Raw genomic sequence first — 21,863 nt, 5'->3', positions numbered from 1 at the left:
AGAGAGATGAGATAAAGCTAAGCTCACATTAAACAAGATGATGAGGCTCACCAGTATCCTATCCAGTAAAAGCGGAGCAGAGAGGGGGAGGGGAGGGTAACAGCCCCCTTCGGGACGAGTTAAAAACACCCTGTGATGAAGAGAATTCAGGATGGAGCTCGGAAGAACATCACGTCTCTTTCATGTGGCGGATCTGGAGACGAGGACGAGCGGAGCTGCATTATTGTAGCTTTAATACAGCCTTTAAACCCCCGCCACCGCCGACCGCCGCACGCTACAAAACCCAGAACCCTTCTCCAGGGTCACTAATGGAACAATCGCCACTCATAAATATTTCAGCGGGGCATCGAGTGTAAGAGAGATTTAATCAGTGCCGGATAAATGGGTGTTTTATTAGGAAGAGTGGGAAATGATAAACAGTCTTAGATGCTCTTAAATTACTGTTTATTTACTGCTTATTTATTGTTTACTGATTAGTTAAGGCTTGTTTGCTGATTTGTTGCGCATCGCATGTAAATAAATGAACACTCATAGTACAATGCACATTAGTTGCATTAGTTTCCTTTGATATACTACAGCATATATACAGCAAACTGCCCTATATATTATTATTATTATTATTATTATTATTATTATATAAACCTATGATTTCCTAAACTACACACAACTGCCTAAACTACCCATATTACCCTATATTCTCTATACTATCCTATATTCCCTATCCCCCCCAAAACAACCTATACTACCCTATATTTCCTTCTATTACCCTAAACTTCCATATATTCCCTATACTACCCTAATCTACCTACACTACCCTACACTACCTTATATTTCCTATAATACTCTAAACTATCTATTTGACCATATCCTACCCTATATTCCCTATACTACCCTAAACTACCCCACATTCATTACACTACCCTATACTTCCTATGATATCCTATTTTCTCTATACTACCCTAAACAACATTCACTACCCTATATTTCCTATAATATCCTATACTCCCTATAATAACCTAGACTACACTATATTCATTGTACTACCCTAAACTATCAATATTACCCTATATTCCCTATACTACCCTAAACTATCTTTACTATCCTATATTCCCTACATGACCCTAAACTTCCTATACTACCCTAAACTACCCTATATTCCCTACATGACCCTAAACTTCCTATACTACCCTAAACTACCCTATATTGCCTATACTACCCTAAACTATCTTTACTATCCTATATTCCCTACATGACCCTAAACTTCCTATACTACCCTAAACTACCCTATATTCCCTATACTACCCTAAACTATCTTTACTATCCTATAATCCCTACATGACCCTAAACTTCCTATACTACCCTAAACTACCCTATATTCCCTATACTACCCTAAACTATCTTTACTATCCTTTATTCCCTACATGACCCTAAACTTCCTATACTACCCTAAACTACCCTATATTCCCTATACTACCCTAAACTATCTTTACTATCCTATATTCCCTACATGACCCTAAACTTCCTATACTACCCTAAACTACCCTATATTCCCTATACTACCCTAAACTATCTTTACTATCCTATAATCCCGACATGACCCAAAACTTCCTATACTACCCTAAACTACCCTATATTCCCTATGCTATCCTAAACTACTATAACCATATTATGAAAGAAAATGGAAATAAGAAAGAGATGAAAGAAAAAACTACAGAGACATAGAAAGACAGAAAAAAGAGACAGAGACAGAGAATCACATGGCAGTGAGTGTGAGTTGCTGAAATAACATAGTTAACACCGCATTCTGAGCCATTCACTGCTACACACACACACACACACACACACACACAGACAATCCTATCCATCAGAGGCAGACAGCGTGATGAAGGGAACGATGCTGCGCTGTAATTGGGGGGTGAGCGATGTGTTTGGAGTGACAGGGGGAGGAGTGAGACACGTTTATACACAGACAATGCAACACAGCTCAGCCAAGCCTCATTACAACACACACACACACACACACACACACTCTTGTTTATTTTTACACTGTGTCAGGGGTCATACATATGTCCCATTTCTGCATTATTTATCGTATACATGGACCTACAGTGCCTACACTATATGGACAAAAGCCAGGGGTATTAAAAAGAACAGAGAAGACTTCCTACTACATTTTGGAGTAACACTGCTTTAAGGATTTGATTGCTTTCAGGCTTATTACCTCTCTAGCCCACACTTGGCATTAGACATGGCGCCAATTTGTTCATGTTTGTTTGTCTGCCACAAAGTCATATTCTTTTGGCAGTTTGTCTCTTGCATAGGGATTAGACAAGCTAAGTTTATGTTTGAGCATTTACACAAAGTAGCCGAAATGCCAAAAGTCACGTGAATTATGGGAGCGTAGACTAATAGTGGGTGCCAGATGAATTGTGTAGGCACCAATCACTGTCACGCCAAGTACCGAATCCAAGTGTTTTGGTGTGGGGTGCAATTTGGTACAATTGAAGATCACCTTTAGTCTTCATTACAAGCACTTTGACAGCCCAATGTTACGTAAATAAGATCCTGCAAGCAGTGGCCCTACCTTTACTAAATGGACACTCTGGTGTGCTATTTCAACAGGACAATGTTCATCCATGAACTGCTGCCATCTCAAGAGCTTGCCATGAAGACCTAGATACTATACCATGACCATCTGCATCATTGCCAGACCTATCCTCCCTGATTAAAAATGTGAGGGATGCTATTGGACATGAATGGAGAGATGGAAGGAAAGAAGGAGGTAAGCAGAGATGAAGGCATGGAGGGATACAGGAATTGAGGTTTTAAGGAATGGAAGGACATGGGAACAGAGGAACGTAGGGATGGAGAATGCAGGAATGTAGGAGTAGAGGAAAGGAGGGACAGAGATATGCAGGGAAGGTGGAATGAAGGGATAGAGGGATGTAGGGAGGGAGGTATGCAAGGACAGAGGGATTTAGGGATAAGGATGAAGAGACAGCAGGATGGAGGTACAGAGGCATGAAGACATGGAGGGATCTAGGGATATTCGGACAGACAGAGGGAGAGAGAGATGAAGAGATGGAAGTAGAGAGAGAGAATAATGAAGGAAAGAGGAATATAGTGATGAATGGAGGAAAATTAAGTGGGATTTTAAGGTAAGGATAAAGAGACAGACTAATGGAAGGATCTGGGGAGCGAGGGATGGTGGAATAGAGGGATGAATGGAGGGATAGAGTGATGTAGGGAGGGAGGAATAGAGGGATGTAGGGAGGAAGGAAGGAGGGGATGTAGGGAGGGATACAGGGATGGATGAAAAGACAAAGGGATTGAATGAAGGGATGAATAAAGCAGAAAGCAGAGCAGCAGACGTGTATCTGAACTGTGGACTCGGCCCTCAATAAAAGCTTGTGCAGCAACCCCATCTACAGGTCAACAGCACGGCAGCAGTGCACAGCTCATAGACAGAACCTCCACCAGCTCCTCCATCAGCTCCTCCATCAGCTCCACACCATCACACACCTCCACCTACACTGTTACTTATAACCCCACAGCAGGACTTGTGTCAGATGTGAACAGCACTGCAGACCTAGGTGGATGTGGAGAGCTGAGGAGCAGTTTTATAATAGATTTATTCATGCATTTAGATATTTATAAATATATATATATATAATTATGTGTAATTATGTACAAATATTCTATGAAAATTATTTATTGACATTTTTTCTGTAAAATCAAACCCTGTTTCTGTTTATTTACTGAATTTTAAAATTTGTAAAAAAAAACAACAAAAAAAACATAATTAATATGTTATTAATAATATGCTAATTGTAATAACATGTCTTTATATAAATATTAATAATATAGTTTTAAATAAAATATTTTAATAAAATAGACAATAGTTTTTGGCTCTGTTTAACAATAACTTAACATTTATTTTGTGGCTGTAGGGTTTATTTATTATTTATTGTTTTGTCATATCACCAATAATATTGTTATTGCAGAAATATCCTGAAATAATTCGATATCTGACTTGTTTACCCATCACACCCAAACTCAAAATCAAAACTCAACTCCACAAATCCAACTCAAACTCAATCTCACAACTCAATCTCACAACTCAAACCCACAACTCAAACTCACAACTCAAACTCACAACTCAATCTCACAAACCACATCCACAACTCAAACTCACAACTCAAACTCACAACTCAAACTCACAACTCAAACTTACAAACCACATCCACAACTCAAACCCACAACTCAAACTCACAACTCAAACTTACAAACCACATCCACAACTCAATCTCACAACTCAATCTCACAACTCAAACCCACAACTCAAACCCACAACTCAATCTCACAAACCACATCCACAACTCAAACTCACAACTCAAACTCACAAACCACATCCACAACTCAAACTCACAAACCACATCCACAACTCATACCCACAACACAAACTCACAACTCAAACTCACAAACCACATCCACAACTCAAACTCATAACTCAAACTCACAAACCACATCCACAACTCAAACCCACAATTCAAACCCACAACTCAAACTCACAAACCACATCCACAACTCAAACTCACAACTCAAACTCACAAACCACATCCACAACTCAAACTCACAAACCACATCCACAACTCAAACCCACAAACCACATCCACAACTCAAACCCACAACTCAAACTCACAAACCACATCCACAACTCAAACCCACAACTCAAACTCACAACTCAAACTCACAAACCACATCCACAACTCAAACCCACAAACCACATCCACAACTCAAACCCACAACTCAAACTCACAAACCACATCCACAACTCAAACCCACAATTCAAACCCACAACTCAAACTCACAAACCACATCCACAACTCAAACTCACAACTCAAACTCACAAACCACATCCACAACTCAAACTCACAAACCACATCCACAACTCAAACCCACAAACCACATCCACAACTCAAACCCACAACTCAAACCCACAAACCACATCCACAACTCAAACCCACAACTCAAACTCACAACTCAAACTTACAAACCACATCCACAACTCAATCTCACAACTCAATCTCACAACTCAAACCCACAACTCAAACCCACAACTCAATCTCACAAACCACATCCACAACTCAAACTCACAACTCAAACTCACAAACCACATCCACAACTCAAACTCACAAACCACATCCACAACTCATACCCACAACACAAACTCACAACTCAAACTCACAAACCACATCCACAACTCAAACTCATAACTCAAACTCACAAACCACATCCACAACTCAAACCCACAATTCAAACCCACAACTCAAACTCACAAACCACATCCACAACTCAAACTCACAACTCAAACTCACAAACCACATCCACAACTCAAACTCACAAACCACATCCACAACTCAAACCCACAAACCACATCCACAACTCAAACTCACAACTCAAACTCACAAACCACATCCACAACTCAAACTCACAAACCACATCCACAACTCAAACCCACAAACCACATCCACAACTCAAACCCACAACTCAAATCCACAACTCAAACTCACAAACCACATCCACAACTCAAACCCACAACTCAAACCCACAACTCAAACTCACAAACCACATCCACAACTCAAACTCACAACTCAAACTCACAAACCACATCCACAACTCAAACTCACAAACCACATCCACAACTTAAACCCACAACTCAAACTCACAACTCAAACCCACAACACAAACTCACAACTCAATCTCACAACTCAATCTCACAAACCCTGTACACAACTCAAACCCACAGGCACCTCACCACATCCTCCACTTTTCCTACTCTCCTCCACTTCCCGTGACCTTGTGTGAACTTCACAGCTCAGTACTATCGTACAGTGGTGCACAGTGTGATGTGCTAGTGCGCTAATGCTAGTCTGAGCCAGGTAAGCATTTATAAGGATTTGCATTAGAAATCGTGTTCAGTTGGTTACTTCAACTCATTGCTGCTGTATTTCTCATTAATACCAGTTCAGAACCAGTCAGTCAGTTTATCAATCTGAGAAACGCCAGCATGCCTCCACCGCAGCGCTGCAGGAACACGCCCACCGCCTTTAATTCTGTACTTCTGGAGTTCCGGCCGGGCCTTAAGGGGATTACCAGCTGCAGATTATTTTTTCCTGCTGTCTCAACGAGTGCGGACGTGATTGACTTTAGTCCGAACCACCTAAAGCCACAACGTGATTATTATTTTTCATAGAAAAAGAGCTGACGTGAGGACTCTACATAACTCTTACACTGACCATCAGTGAGAGCTAAAATACAGTCAGTCCGTAAATATCTCTATCTTTGAATGTATATATATTAAAAAAAAAAAAAAATATATATATATATATATATATATATATATATATATATATATATATATATATATATATATATATATTTAACATTTATATGTTGCTCTGTAATTATATACAAGTGATACTTAAAATGCTTACAAAAATACCATATTTTACCATATTTTGATCAAAAGTAAATTCCACATAAATATAATTTTTAGAATACATATATTTTTTACTAGTACAATCTGGCTTTGGGGACTTTTATTATGAATGACCATAATGGATAATCGCCAACCGACCATGCTAACTGTTTCCTAAACGAATTAATACTTAATTTATTTGAAATATCATATTCAATATGATATGTGGATTATGGCTATAGTTCACTAAAGTCATTAGTTACTGAACTCAGAACACTGGAAAGTTCTAGGGTTTGATAAGAGATGGATGGTGCTGTGCTGGTTAGATTAGTAGGTTCTGGGGTTTGATAACTGATGCATGGCGCTGTGCTGGTTAGATTAGTAGGTTCTGGGGTTTAATAACAGATGTATGATGCTGTGCTGGTTAGATTAGTAGGTTCTGGGGTTTGATAACAGATGGATGGCGCTGTGCTCGTTAGATTAATAGGTTCTGGGGTTTGATAACAGATGGATGATGCTGTGCTGGTTAGATTAGTAGGTTCTGGGGTTTAATAACAGATGGATGGCACTGTGCTGGTTAGATTAGTAGGTTCTGGGGTTTAATAACAGATGTATGATGCTGTGCTGGTTAGATTAGTAGGTTCTGGGGTTTAATAACATATGTATGATGCTGTGCTGGTTAGATTAGTAGGTTCTGGGGTTTGATAACAGATGGATGGCGCTGTGCTGGTTAGATTGGTAGGTCATGGGGCTTGATAACAGATGGATGGCGCTGTGCTGGTTAGATTAGTAGGTTCTGGGGTTTGATAACAGATGGATGGTGCTGTGCTGGCTAGATTAGTAGGTTCTGGGGTTTGATAACAGATGGATGGTGCTGTGCTGGTTAGATTAGTAGGTCATGGGGATTGATAACAGATGGATGGGGTTGTGCTAGTTAGATTAGTAGGTTCTGAGGTTTGATAACAGATGTATGATGCTGTGCTGGTTAGATTAATAGGTTCTGGGGCTTGATGACAGATGGATGGTGCTGTGCTGGTTAGATTAGTAGGTTCTGGGGTTTGATAACAGATGGATGGTGCTGTGCTGGTTAGATTAGTAGGTTCTGGGGTTTGATAACAGATGGATGGCGCTGTGCTGGTTAGATTAGTAGGTTCTGGGGTTTGATAACAGATGCCAGCTCCAATGTTACATGTCATTGGAGATAAATTAATCACTGATTTTTAATAGCAAAACGATACTGTACTGAGAGATACAGTACATTCTGTTGTTTGATGCCTGTTATTTACTCTGATCTTCGGTTATCTGGCATTTAATTTGCCTCTATTCTTATGTGTTATTTTTATATTTGTTCTTGGAAGTGTGTACTTGCATTATGCTATATTATCATTACTTATTATTCATAACGTAAATCAGTGGCATTGATTTAAATTGTCTTTTAATTACAGTATTATTGTAGAATTCACAATCATTTCATAGCCAATATATGTGACATGTAGAATTATTTAGTAAACAAAAGGTCACCTTAGTGACTTTTAGGCTTTCAGTTAGCAGCTGTGCTGAACTTCTGAATTTCTAGCCTCTTAATGTGTTTGAGAGAAGTACTCAACTAAGTAAAGAAAAAATACTTAAAAAATAAAGGAAGAGCCAGTTTCATCCAAAAAGGTTACGATGAAACAGGCTCCCATCGGGACCATTACAAGAAAGGAAGAAGAGTTACGTCTGTTACACAGGATAAGTTAATCAGAGTTATCAGCCTCAGAAACTGCAAGTTAACAGCTTCCCCGATAAGAGCACCTAAATACTTACAGAATATTTTGGTTTAACACTTTTAAGTTACTACATGATTGCTTATGTCTTCCTTCATAGTCTGGATGACTTCAGTACTCATTTACAATGTAGGAAATTATATATATATATATATATATATATATAAATATATGTGTGTGTATGTGTGGGGGGGGTGGTTGTGGGTGTGTGTATTGCTTTTGTAAAAATGTACGTACCTTTTGCTACTGCCCCAAACATCGACTGCCAGTAAACACGCCCAAATCCAGGCGGCTGCCAGCCGACCCCACATGATGGCAAAGAACCGGTTCCTTACTGAAAAGCAGGAGAAATGAGAACTCGTTAGAACTGTAGTGAGATGTTTTTGCTTTACTGTACTCAAAGAATAAAATTCAGCTAAACTACTGGTTTTGTCAATGTTCTCTGACCCGGGCAAAAGAACAGTGCCTGTATACACGCAGGTCAGCACCCTCAGCCCTCAGCACCTTTACCCTCCTGCTAGGATCCAGCTCAAACTGACTGATGTCAAAGTTTAAAAACACAGGAAAAATCATTTTCAGCATCTTTTTAGCAAGAAATGTTTATACTGTGTTTAAGTAGTGTAATAAACAGGCAATTTGAAAATGACTAAATCAATTCTGGTCAAATAAGAATCAATTCTATATTAAAAATATACATTTTAAATAAAAAAATGTAAATGAAATAAGAAGAAATGCTTAAAAATTTATTTTTTGTACATTTGCCTAAAATATCTATAGTCTATAATAGGTAGACATCTTAATTACACTGAATTTGTTGATTAAATTAGTATAAATTGACCTAAAACCAACATTGTTGGAGAAAAATCCTTTTTACTTATTTGTATGCTTGTAAATACATATATTTAATAATACGTACACACAAACACTTATACACGTTTTCACCTCGAGCCACCAACAATCACACACTCACTCTCTCTCTCACGCGCGCGCTGCCTTAAATGTTCACCCAAAATATACAGGCTATAAATAGAGACTGCAAATATCACAATTAGCACAGTTAACACGGCGCGTCTCGCGCGCGCGCACGTGAGGAACGCATCCCGGCGCGAGAGCTGCATGCAAATATCTCTCTCTCTCTCTCTCTCTCTCTCTCTCTCTCTCTCTCTCTCTCTCTCTTCCTCTCGTGCTCCGCGCACACTCGTGCATCTCCCTCGAGCATCCCCCTTATTTTAACGCGTTTTACGCATAGGCACGAGACCTCCCGAAAAGCCTCTTCGCGCACGCAACGCGCTGCGAGAAAGAACAGCGATGCGCACGAGGGGGCGGTGTGAAAAAGTGTACGCACCCTCACTCCAGTCCCGCGTGCTCTCCCGCGCTCTGGTTCTGCTCTGTGCGGAGTCGCGCGCGCACAGAATCCACGAAAAGAACAAACACGCACACACACACGCACGAGCCGGGGTTTGATGCGCAGTAGCGTGCATTTTTTAGGAGAGGTGGGGGTGGTTGTGGGTGATGGAAGGGGTAGATCTGGCGTTTGAATTGGAAGCCCGGTCCACCTTAAATTGTGCTGCTGAGCTACCGAACCGTTTAAGGTGGACCGAATTTGGAGGGGGGGTGAATAACTTGTGTTCTTGGGTCTATACACAGTCGTGCGCGCGCCTAAGAAGCAACACAACAAGCGCACTGAATTGCAATGCATTACACTGAATTGCATTGAATTACGCATAATTACACTGCAATGAATTAGACTGAATTACATTGCATCCGGTAGCATGCATGCACACGCAGCCTATGCAAAGCAAAATCAAAACACAAGTGCATACAGTCCTAAAACATATATACATATACAGCCTGCTGCATCATGCACGCCCTGCCGCGTGCACGTGCCCCAGCATAAAGCATCACTTACATGCTATGCAAACTTGCAGCGATCTACTGCTGTTCCTGCTCCTGCTGCTGCACCCGGACGGACGCAAAAACAGCTAAAATAAAAGCCGAACCGTAACCCCCGTCCCTCTCCGAGCACGCGCTGAACTGTGCGGCCACTAGTAGCTCGGAGGCTCCAGCAGAGGATGCTGACGGTGCTGAGCGTGCGCAGCTTCACCAAAAAAAATCATAAAAAAAAGAAAACTCACTCTCCACTCTCACTCTGCAGCTCAGCCCCCCAACACATACATCACCACACACCAGTGTGTTCACTGTGTTTACACACACACACACAAACACACACACCTGATTCAGATAATCAAAACTAATTATGCAGCGATTTAATCACCTGTGCGCTTGCTCAGTGCTTTAAAGGGCACATAGTATGGAAAACTGGGGCTGTGTCCCAATTGCGTGCTACACAGGTTTGTTCAAGAAACGTTCATTAGGGCTATGATTTTCTCAAACTTGTCGATACGTTATGCAATAAAATACAAGGTAAGATTATATATATTACCATTGTTTAAATATTTTTTTGGAAAAAAAATACATATTAAAACACTATCATATTTATATTTATTTATTATGTAAACAGCAATCTTCACAATAAAAAACAAAACAAAAACAACTAGACTGATATAAAGGCAGAATATTACTATTATTATGATATGGCTTTTAAAAAATGCTAACATTATTATGTAGGATACAATACAGCACATGCCTACGGCAGTATATGTTTCTCTCTTTACAATGGATAAATTAGCGTATAGCAGTGAATTCTAGAATTTACACCACAAGAAATTAGATGGCAACTAATGATTATTTTGCTAGTTGACTAACAAGTTATCTTTCAAACAAAATAATGTGCAAACATATCAAAAGCAGTCTGTACTCCTACATTAGGTTGCAGAATAAAAATAAAATCATAAGCTACGTATAATGCTTAATTTAGGATAAGTCTGTTAAACCACACTGGGGCGTGTTTCCCGATAACAAATGATCTTCTCGATTTACCAATGAGTTTAAGAATAAAGTAACGCAAATTTTACGCCTGTTCCCCAAAAGCTTTCTTAGAAGAAAGACACAACACAAGTTTGCTCCCATTTATGCTGTTGTTTTTAGGCTAAAATATAATCTAATATAATAAAAGTAAGGTGATTTATTGTGTAATAATAAATCAAAATGGCTGTCTTTGCCATTCATGTTAAACCAGGAATTATAATATAACACTATAATAGATTGAAATATTAAGGATTCAAGGATTCAAGGAGATTTTATTGTCATTCGCATCACATGTGGTACATGAGGTGGAACGAAATTGTGATCTCACGATCCAGTTTTACACCCAAAGAGCTGTTATTAATAGATATATAGATAAAAAAAGAATACAATAAAAGAAATAGAATATACAAAATAGATAGATAAATATCCCAAAGAATAAAAAAATAAATAGAGTAGAAAGGTTCAGCAACATGAAGTCCAGAGTGCAAGTGTGCTATAGCAGCATGATAATGTGAATTAGAGCAGTGGAGATAAAGTGTCTCAGTGCAAGTAAAGTGACCATGTTGGTAAACAGTAAACAGTAATTTGTCCTTGGTGTCAGTGCAGTGTGTTTGTTAAGTGGAGTTTAAGAGTCTTACAGCTTCCGGAATGAAGCTGTTTCTGAGTCTTGTTGTTTTGCACTTAATGCTCCGCAGCCTCCGGCCTGAGGGGAGTGGGACAGAAAGTGCGTGTGCTGGGTGGGTGGGATCCTTCCTGATGCAGGTGGCCCTTTTCCTGCACCTGGAGGTGTAAATGTCTGTGGTGCTGGGGAAGCTAACTCCAACAATCCTCTGTGCAGCCTTCACCACCCTCTGCAGTGCTTTCCTGTCTGCAGCAGAGCAGCTTCCATGCCACACATTGATGCTGGAGCACACGACGCTCTCCACCACACATCTGTAGAAGGAGGTGAGGAGTGCGCTCCCGAGTCCAGCTCGTCTCAGCCTCCTGAGGAAGTAGAGCCGCTGATGTGCCTTCCTGACCAGAGTGGAAGTGTTGTTGCTCCAGGTGAGGTTGCTGGTCAGGTGCACACCCAAGTACCTGTAGCTGTCAACCACTTCCACCGCAGATCCTCCAATGTGCAGGGGGAGGTGGGCATGCTTGCCCCTTCTGAAGTCCACAATCATCTCCTTTGTCTTTTTTACATTGATGCAGAGGTTGTTTTCTCTGCACCAATCCTCCAGGTGTTCCACCTCCTGCCTGTAGCTGGACTCATCTCTGTTCGTGATGCATCCAACCACTGCCGTGTCGTCCGCAAACTTCACAATATGACAGCCTGGATGGTGAGGGCTACTGGCCGGTAGTCATTCAGACCTGTCACTGTGGAGCTCTTGGGGACCGGGATGATGGTGGCGGTCTTCAGGCAAGTGGGGACAGCTGCCTGGATGAGGGACGCGTTGAAAATGTCGGCCAGGACGTCCGAGAGCTGGTCTGCGCAGTCTTTTAGCACCTGTCCGGGGATGTTGTCCGGGCCGGCAGCTTTCCGGGGGTTAATCCTCCTCAGCGTCCTCCTTACTTCTGCTGGTGTCACGCTGAGGGGCTCCTCTCCTGGTGAGTGTGGGAGTCTGGTGCTGGGGGGTGTGTCAGGGTACTCAAAGCGGGCGTAGAACGTGTTGAGAGCCTCAGGCAGGGATGGGTCTTTGGAGCTTTGTGCAACGTTAGATTTGTAGTCCGTGATGCACTTGATGCCCCTCCACATGCTCTGTGGATCCTGGGAGGAAAAGTGTCCCTGGATTTTCTGAGCATATGCAGCTTTTGCCCTCTTAACTCCAACAGTCAGCTCTCTTCTAGCCCTCCTGAGTTCATCCGAGTCTCCAGATCTGAAGGCAGCATCCCTGGCTTTCAGCAGGGAACGCACCTCTGCGTTCAGCCAGGGCTTCTGGTTCGGGTAGCAAGTCACAGTCTTGGTAGTAGTGACATCCTCCACACACTTGCTGAAGTACCCAAGAACAGCAGATGTGTATTCCTCCAGATCCAGCTCCCCCTCACACTCAGCAGCCTACCTGAAGACCTGCCAGTCTGTGCAGCCGAAGCAGTCCTGCAGCACAGCGGTGCCATCACTGGGCCACACCGTGATGGTTTTCTGTGTGGGTTTTGAGCGTCGCAGTGGGGGGTGGTATGCGGGGACCAGCATGATGGAGATGTGGTCCGATTGCCCGAGGTGGAGGCGGGGGAAGGCTTTGTAAGCGTCTTTCACAGAGGAGTAAACACGGTCCAGCGTGTTATTACCTCGCGTTGGAATGTTCACGTGTTGGTAAAACCTCGGCAGCGTGTTCTTCAGTTCTACGTGGTTAAAATCCCCCGCTACCACGTAGAACGCATCCGGATGCTTGTTCTGAAGCGAGCTGATGTTGTCATAAAGCTCCTTCAGCGCGTTGTTAGCATTAGCATCCGGTGCTATGTAAAACAGCAATCACGAACACCACCGAAAACTCACGAGGCAGATAGTGGGGACGACACTTCACAGTCAGCTGTTCTGTCGCCTCGGAGCAGTGGCTGTTTACCAACACGCAGTTTGTGCACCAACCTTTGTTTATGTAGACGCACAAGCCGCCGCCCCGGGCTTTCCCGGATAGCTGGCTGCGGTCCGCTCGGAAGAGCTGCCGGCCGGCGAGCTGGAAGGCTGAGTCCGGCATGGTCTGGTTCAGCCAGGTTTCCGTGAGACAAATCACAGCGCAGTTCCTCATCTCCTCAGAAACGTTCATCCTCAGCCGCAGCAGGTCCAGCTTGTTATCCAAAGAGCGGATGTTAGAGAGGAAAAGCGACGGAATCGGGGGTCAGTTCGCATTAGCCTTTAGCCTGGCTAGCACCCCAGCGCGTTTTCCTCTCTTCTGACGCCGCTCGCACCACCTCCTCCTCTAGCCCTTTGTCTGCAGCGATCCGCTCCCCCACGCCGGAGCGCGGAGGAGCTGCAGCTCGCCCAGCGTAGCTCGGATATTATTGTCCATAGTTGCTGTTTTACTGACCAAACTGTCCTTAATGCTCAGAAGTTCGGTTCTGCTGTAACTCACACGCGTGGGGCGCGTAAAGTTGGGTTCAGAACCGACGTAAAAACAGCTCAAAATAGGGTGTTCGCTAGGAGCGTGAGAAGCCGCTGCACTACTGCGCGCCGCCATAGCTACAAAGTGACATAAATTAATGTTTTTAAGTGAACTGAGTACCTTCACAACTAAGGAGTCACATAACGCAAACTGGAGATTTTATTTTGTTGCTGTTGGATGTTGTTAATTTTATGTAATGACTTGTTCTAAAAATATATATTTTTGTTATATAAATATGCTTTTTCTAGTGTGTCTGTACATTTTTAAAAGGAACTTTGTCAGCACCTGCCATTTGTAAGCCATAACAAGAGGATCAGAATTCTCTTATGTTAAGAACGAGCTTAAGAACCACATAACTTACAAAGGTTTTTGGGAAACCCTCATAATTACAAAGGTCTTAGCCTTAAGAACATTTTGGGAAATTCACCCCTGGTTAGTTGCCATTACTGTAAAAAAAAAAACAGAAAGAAAAAGTACTGTAAGGTTATAAATATATAAAAAATATATAAAATTGTTGCCAGAGCTTATTTTAATTACCTCAGACAGAGCATGTTTTACTGTATTTAGACAAGCAAACTTAACAGAGTGACAATCGATAAGTCATAAACTCGGAAGGACACGTTTTCTAGCCACAGTTTAGCAACAAGCTACATAGGTAACTCGATAGGTAGCTTGCTAGATTAGCCAACATGCTAAATAACCAGCATGCTAAAGGTAAGCAGCCTGGAACACACCCACAAAAGACAAAGACTGTTTCTGAAATGTACAGAAAGCTGCCTACTCAGGTAGGATTCTGAGGCAGGAAGGCAGTAAAAGTTAAGTTAAGTAATCTGGTCTTCTGTTTTATCAGGAGAAAATGCTAACAGTTAATAACAGCTGATGTCAGCACAGCTTTGGACATATTTTTTTCTTTTAATTCTGATATAGAGACATTTATAATTACACTTTCTTCTACGTAAGATAGGTATTTACATGCCTCCATGTTATCCTGATATAAACATAGTAAGGACGCTCACACAGGACAGAGTCAGTCTCATTGTAAGTGATTAAAAACTGCTGAATCTGGTAGGCACAATGAAGAAACACTGTTGCTTGTGTTGCCAGCACGTGCAAAGACGTGCCCCCACAAATAAGCAAAGCAAATTTTGTCAGGCACCAATATTATAATATGTGTTGTTATTATTAAAATAAAAGCTTCTGTATATAAAAGTTAATATAGGGTATTTTAAGCAGAAAGTATTGTGGCTAATATTACGGGATCCTTCTAATCCTTCTAATTAAGGTCTTGCTGTTTTTGGGCAACTTCTTTCAAAGTCAAAGTCCTGGATACTAATCTGCAGACATTTCTTCCCAGAAAAACATTTATTTTGGTGAGTAAAGCGCTTCTGTTTATTTACAGTAAGCTTAGATCATCCTAAGTATTGATTTTAAGTGGTTAATAGTAGGGGCCACCATGCTACACATAGAAAAGTCTCAGAACTGTGATTTCTTATTTTTGTTTTGTATGCTGCATCTATATATGTATACAGGTACAACTCAAAGAAACATATAGCATGGAAGAAAATAGCAGATAACTCAATAGGTAGCTTTCCAAATACTATTTGGGGTTGGGATCTAACAAGTAAAAAACTAAACTTTGTATTTGTACAGGAAGTTGTTTTTTTGCAAAAAACAAACAAACAAACAAACAAACAAACAATGTGCTCAAATGGGGAAAGTAGTTTATTTTAACATTGAAAATTATCCTTGACATTTGGGATCAGAAGGACACAATGAGTCCAACGACAGAATTTTAGATTTCTACAGTAAGTATAAAACTAATTTAAAGCATAAAATTGGATAATAATTTTTACCTTGACCTTTGCCCATGCCCTCTCTGAACTGGCTGTAGAAACTTTTGACTGGGATTCTTGTTTTCAGTCACTTGAGTGTAATGTTGTCTTGTGACTACTAGATGCTACAGACAAAAAAAATTAAGTATCACAGTTCCAAAAAAGTATAATAGCAGTAACAACAGATATTAATAATTATACAAAAAATAATTATTTTTTGTATATATTTTTTTAATATTTTGATTCACATTATATTAAATGTGGCTGTTTTCAACTTTGTCACATATATGTATCATTCACATACCTATTGAATGAGACACAGTATAGGAATAGAACTTATTTATTACATGTCTGCTGAATTACAATACAGTTCTGTGGTAAGCAGTTAGTACTTTTTTGTGTCTTAACCAGGGACATTACAGAGCAGCCAATCAGAACAGAGCTTATTTACTTACTATCAGTCTGTTCAATTCTAAGGAGGTTTGTGATTCTAAAATTCAACGATTATTATATTTTATAGTTATTAGAGAGGGGTGGTTTATCCACATACTACTTTATTACTTATTTTAGCTCCGCCCATCCAAAACAAAGTAGAGTAATAAGTAAATGATGTTTTTGTCCAGACTATGGTTTTTAGAAAGGGACAATATATTTTAGTTTGATCTGTTAGTTCATTTTCAGATCTAGATGTTAACTAGTCTGTTGAAGGAAGGAGATAAAGTATATGCGACCAATCAGAAGAGAGATTATGAACATATTGTATGTAAGATTGTTGAGTTTTTTGTGATGTCACAAAGATTCACCTTCTAGTTTAGTTTAGCTCCACTCTTAATGAAGAATATATAATATAGAATATACAGTATTGCTGGCCTACATTCATTAAGAATTTATAATCTTTGAGAATTTAAGACAATCAAAACAAAGCTTGTTTGCATTAATCACCCTGTTTAATTTTAAAGGGTGCTTTTTGTGATGTCATTGTGTAGTAGTTTAGCTCCGCCTCTTAATCATAACGTTTTTTACACAGGTTTTTATTAAATTTGGCACTTTGTTCACAATTTAATAAATAAAATAAAATTAAATAATAACAACTGAATAAATGTTTTTACTATTCAAACAAAAGGCAATTACCTAAAAAATGAACTAAAAGTACTATTATTTCATATTATTCGTTATTACTTCAGTGGTGCTATTCTAGTAAATCATTTAGCTAGCTATCTAGCTATGTTAAGTGCAGTTTTACTTTTAAATTTTCCTCAGCAGCAAAATTTTAATCATTAATTTACTTTAGCCATGCTATTTTAGTCACACACTGAGCTAGATAATTAGCTACATCAGCAATGCTATTCTACTCATAATGATCCTCAGCAGTAGACATTTTGTCATACATTTACCTCAGCAGTGCAATTGTAATCATAAATTTACCTAAGCCATGCTATGCTTGTCACTCATTTAGCTAGTGCCAGTTTAATCATAATTGTACCACAGCAGTACTACTCAAGTCACATTTAGCTAGCTAACTGGAATTTAAACAGAGACATACAAACAGTCGTTTCACAACAAATGTTAAAGCAAAGCTAGCTCAGCTAATGTTACTACAATTTGTATATTTCAGTTCAATTAACTTAAACCTGCGTTTGTCGGTTTGTTTTTGTTGTTGAATGTGAACCTGTTGCCGCTGCTAAAAACAATCCTAACATTTGAAAATATACTGCGACATGACATAAAATCAATCCGTCATTGCTCTGTATGAATGATCACATATTTGTTAGAACACCAATGATTTGTATTTGTTTAAATCATAGTAATAACAACAGCAATAATAATAATAATAATAATAATAATAATAATAGTAATAATAATAATAATAATAATAATAATCAAGCAAGCAACATTTATTCTATGCAGAACTTTTAACCACCCTTTTTTGGATTTATAGAATCAGTTCATAAAGTTTATTAAGTTCTATAAGTTGACTCTATACAAAACCAATGCCTTTACCAAAGAACCTGTGGAGAACCACTGTTAACAGAGTGTATAGAACCCTAACAACAAAATCACACATATTAATAAATCTTTTTTAAAATGCACATTAATGGCTCTTTACGTGCTGATGATAAACACAGAAATGAATACCATAACACAGGTCTCATGATATTGCACAGGTCATCATATAGCCATTTTAAAGATTCTACATATATTTTACGGTTTCATAAGTTTCTAATAAGTGTTCATGAACTTATATAACCCCATTTTTAAAAGATATATAGCTAAAAATCTATATTACATTGGCTTGAAAGTAATGTAAACAAACAAAAAATTATTTATATCATAATAAAATTAAAAATTAAAAAATGTTTAAATGCAGGTGTTGTTCTATACAGGATCAATGTCTTCACTACAGAACATGTGAAAAATCTGAGGAAGAGCTTTTATATTATTCCCATACAAATGCCAAAATCAAACATATAAATAAATCTGTCAAAAATGCCCACTACAGGCTCTTTAAGTTCTGAGGATATGCATAGAAATTAATACCGTCACATATGTATCACAATAGGGAACAGCACCGGTGATATTGCGCAACCCTGCAGGAGGACCGGTGCTGAAACTGGGGCTAGATCTCGATTCTCTGTCAAAATGACAGAATGAGAGGTGGAACCCCAAATCTCCAGCTACCCTCTACAGCCCTGCACTCATCCGGTTCTCCTCTCTCTCTCTCTCTCTCTCTCTCTATATATATATATATTTCTCTCTCTCTCTCTCTCTCTCTCTCTCTCTCTTATGACGTGTTCCACGCTGCACAATTTCGCTCGCACTGCTGCTGTCGACTTAATCTCTTTGCGGTGCATGGCTGCAAAACACCAAATCCTCTTACATTTCCCCATCTCTCTCTTGCTCTCTCTCTGTCTCTATCTCTCTCGCTCTCTATCTGTCTCTCTCTCATCCATCCCTCTCTCTCTCTACCTCCATCCGTCGCGATTTGTGATGCACACACACGCACACGCACTCTCTCTCACATAGACACACACACAGAAATGCACTAATGCAGCATCAGCATCAGCAGCATCCCAAATCATACAGCATCCATCACTTGATGCATACTGCACCGCATCCCTCTCTCTCGCGCTCTTCCAATGTGTCTCTACCTCTCTCCACCACCCTCGCGTGATAACCTGCTCGCGCGCAAACTCACCGTCTTCAGAATGCAGGCAGTAGAATTCTCCCCAAAAAATCAACAAGACAATGACAAATAATAAAAAAAACACCCCCCCAAAAATGTGGTGAAGATGTTCCTCAGAGGAGGGATGTCACGCGCGCGCCTGCTCTTCCTCTCCTCCTCCTCTTCTTCTTCCTCCTCTCCTCGTGCGCTGCAAAGGCAAGGGGCTCGAGCGAAACAGACAGAGAGCTCCTCGCGCGAGCTCAGCCAGTCGAATGCGCGCGTGCGTGCGTGTGCGAGCGTGCGCGCGTGTGTGTGCGCGCAAGTGAGGGAGAGAGAGAGAGAGCAAGCGAGAGAGAGAGAGAGATGTAGAGTAAGAGAGAGCGATTGAGAGAGAGACACAGAGAAAGATGTAAAGAGAGGGAGAGAGAGGGAGAGAGAAAAAGAGAGAAAGAGAGAGAGAGCGTGCGCGCGTTTTTTTTTTACTCATTTACGCATTAGGGAACCCAGATGGCATTTTAAAGTGGAGAGAGAGAGACACATACAGAAAGAGAGAGAGAATGTGTGTTCTCTCTCTCTTTCTCTCTCTCTGTGGCAGATTGGTTTTGTCTGGAGCATGGTGCAGAAGGACGCGGACGTGGCGGCACGTGAGATAAACAACATACACACACATAAACAACAACAAACTGTGGAGAGCCCTGCATATGTATGTGAATTTGTGTGTGTGTGTGTGTGTGTGTGTGAGAGAGAGAGACAGAGAGAGAGAAGACACACTATTTTTTCTGTCTCTCTACCACTCTCAACTCTCTCTTTTTCACTCTCTCTTCCTTCCTCTCTGTATCTTTGTCACTCTATCACTATTTTCTCTCTCTAAACTCCAGAAGGTAACATAGACATGAGCACACCGAATCACTGCCAATAATCTGTTCACAAACTTATGTGATCACATGCTTTTTCTCTCTCTCACATTTTTTTCTCTCCTTTTCTTCCCCCCTCTTTCTTTCTTCTCTACCACCCTCACTCTAGCAATCAACTATCTCTCTGTCTTTCTCTCTATACCACTCTCACTCCATCACACCTAATTATTTGTCTCTAAACTAACTTACTAAAGTGACAGAAGGTAACAGACATGAAAGCATCCAAAAACTTCTCTCTTTCTCTTCATACCACTCTCACTCTATCACTCTAGCTATTTCACTCTCACTAAATTTACTAAAGGAAGAGAAGTTAACATAGACATGGATGCACCCTAAAACAATGGCACCCATCTGTTCTACTGCCCACAAATCTGAATGATCACAGGTGTTATTGCTTCTCCTTTCTCTCACTTTCTCCATCTCTGTCTCTCTATCTGAACCACTCTTAATGAATCACTATAACTCTTAACTGTCTCTCTCTCGTGAGCCAAAAGGTAACAGACACGAACCCGCTGAAACACTGACATCAATCTGCTCCACTGTCCACAAACATAAGTAATTACATGCTTTTTCTCTCTCCCTTTTACACACTCAAATCAGCAGCAACCAGATTTCAGCACCATGGACAGAAACAGCGACCAACCTCCAGTTAAAAAACAAGAGATCAAACAGAATCTAAAATGTAAAGGCCTAGTAAGAGAAGGTAACTTAGACATGACGTTACCAGAAGGTAACATAGACACAATGACATCCTGAAACAAACTTGAGAGATCACATGCCATTACTCTGTCCCTTACTCTCTGTCTCTCTCTCTGTCACTCTCTCTTTGATTTTGGCACCATGGTCAGGATCACAAACTTCCAATTTATTAGAAACACCGACCCTCTAGCGGGCAGGATAGGAGTTAGAACAGAATTAGGAGAGGAGAGATCCTGTAGAGGAGATCAGAGAGCGCTCAGACATATTCGCATGGTTCAGACTTGGTTCTCATTGGCTGGACAAAAACACAGATTGCAATGATTTGCAATCACTTGCATTCTGGTAAACCAAATATTTATTTTTATTTATTTATTTTTGTCATGGTAAACAGGGTGACCTTGAAGTTATATTAGAAATATTTTTTGTTGTCACTAATATTATAATTATTATTATTATTATTATTATTATTATTATTATTATTATTAATAATAATAATAATAATAATAATAATAATAATATTATTAATAATAAAAATATTAAAAAGGAAATACACACACACACACACACACAGACACGTCTAGTACCAATAGAAGAAAAGTACTGCCAATAGAATAGGACCCCCTGAAGCAGATAAACATATATGAACCTTTTGGCACCATGCCTAATCACAGGTGTGGAATAGCTAGAGGTGTATAAAGACTACAATATCGCACTGTGGAGCAGTAGAATGGTGTTCTCCAGAATGATGGTGTTCCATTCAACACTTTTGGTTTAGAATGAGTTGGAGATTAGGGGGTGAGGTAGGGTCGTGATTAGCAATCAAATCATTGGAACAATCTCTTATTTGGACAAGTCAGATACTTGAACAAAATGAGGATAAACTTGATTTTCTGAATTCATTAATACATAGAGCTTTTATAGTAATAGGTTTTAAAAACATAAAGCTTTTATTTTAGATTCTGCTCAATAGCCCATTTAACTCTTTAAAGCCAAAATGTTTAAC

At 40.1% G+C, this 21,863-nt stretch overlaps 1 protein-coding gene across 2 annotated transcripts in view; it reads right to left on the bottom strand.

Annotated features, from left to right (window-relative positions):
* The window catches only part of gabra1 (gamma-aminobutyric acid type A receptor subunit alpha1), a 61,793-nt gene extending 42,239 nt beyond the window's left edge, over positions 1-19,554 (bottom strand). Inside the window, exons 1-2 of one of the 2 annotated variants that reach the window (XM_022676367.2) lie at positions 19,281-19,554; positions 8,485-8,581 (exon numbers count right to left, since the gene is read on the bottom strand). In XM_022676367.2, coding sequence (XP_022532088.1) covers positions 8,485-8,558 — 74 coding nt within the window. In that variant the 5' untranslated portion in view covers positions 8,559-8,581; positions 19,281-19,554. Of the gene's footprint in view, positions 1-8,484; positions 8,582-10,156; positions 10,395-19,280 lie in introns of those variants that run through there. The other variant, XM_022676368.2, reaches the window with a different exon arrangement.
* Positions 19,555-21,863: the final 2,309 nt, after the last annotated feature.

Source organism: Astyanax mexicanus, chromosome 17 (genome assembly GCF_023375975.1).
Source record: "Astyanax mexicanus isolate ESR-SI-001 chromosome 17, AstMex3_surface, whole genome shotgun sequence".
NCBI classification, from domain to species: Eukaryota; Metazoa; Chordata; class Actinopteri; order Characiformes; family Acestrorhamphidae; genus Astyanax; species Astyanax mexicanus.
This window is presented reverse-complemented; position numbering and strand designations above follow the sequence as displayed.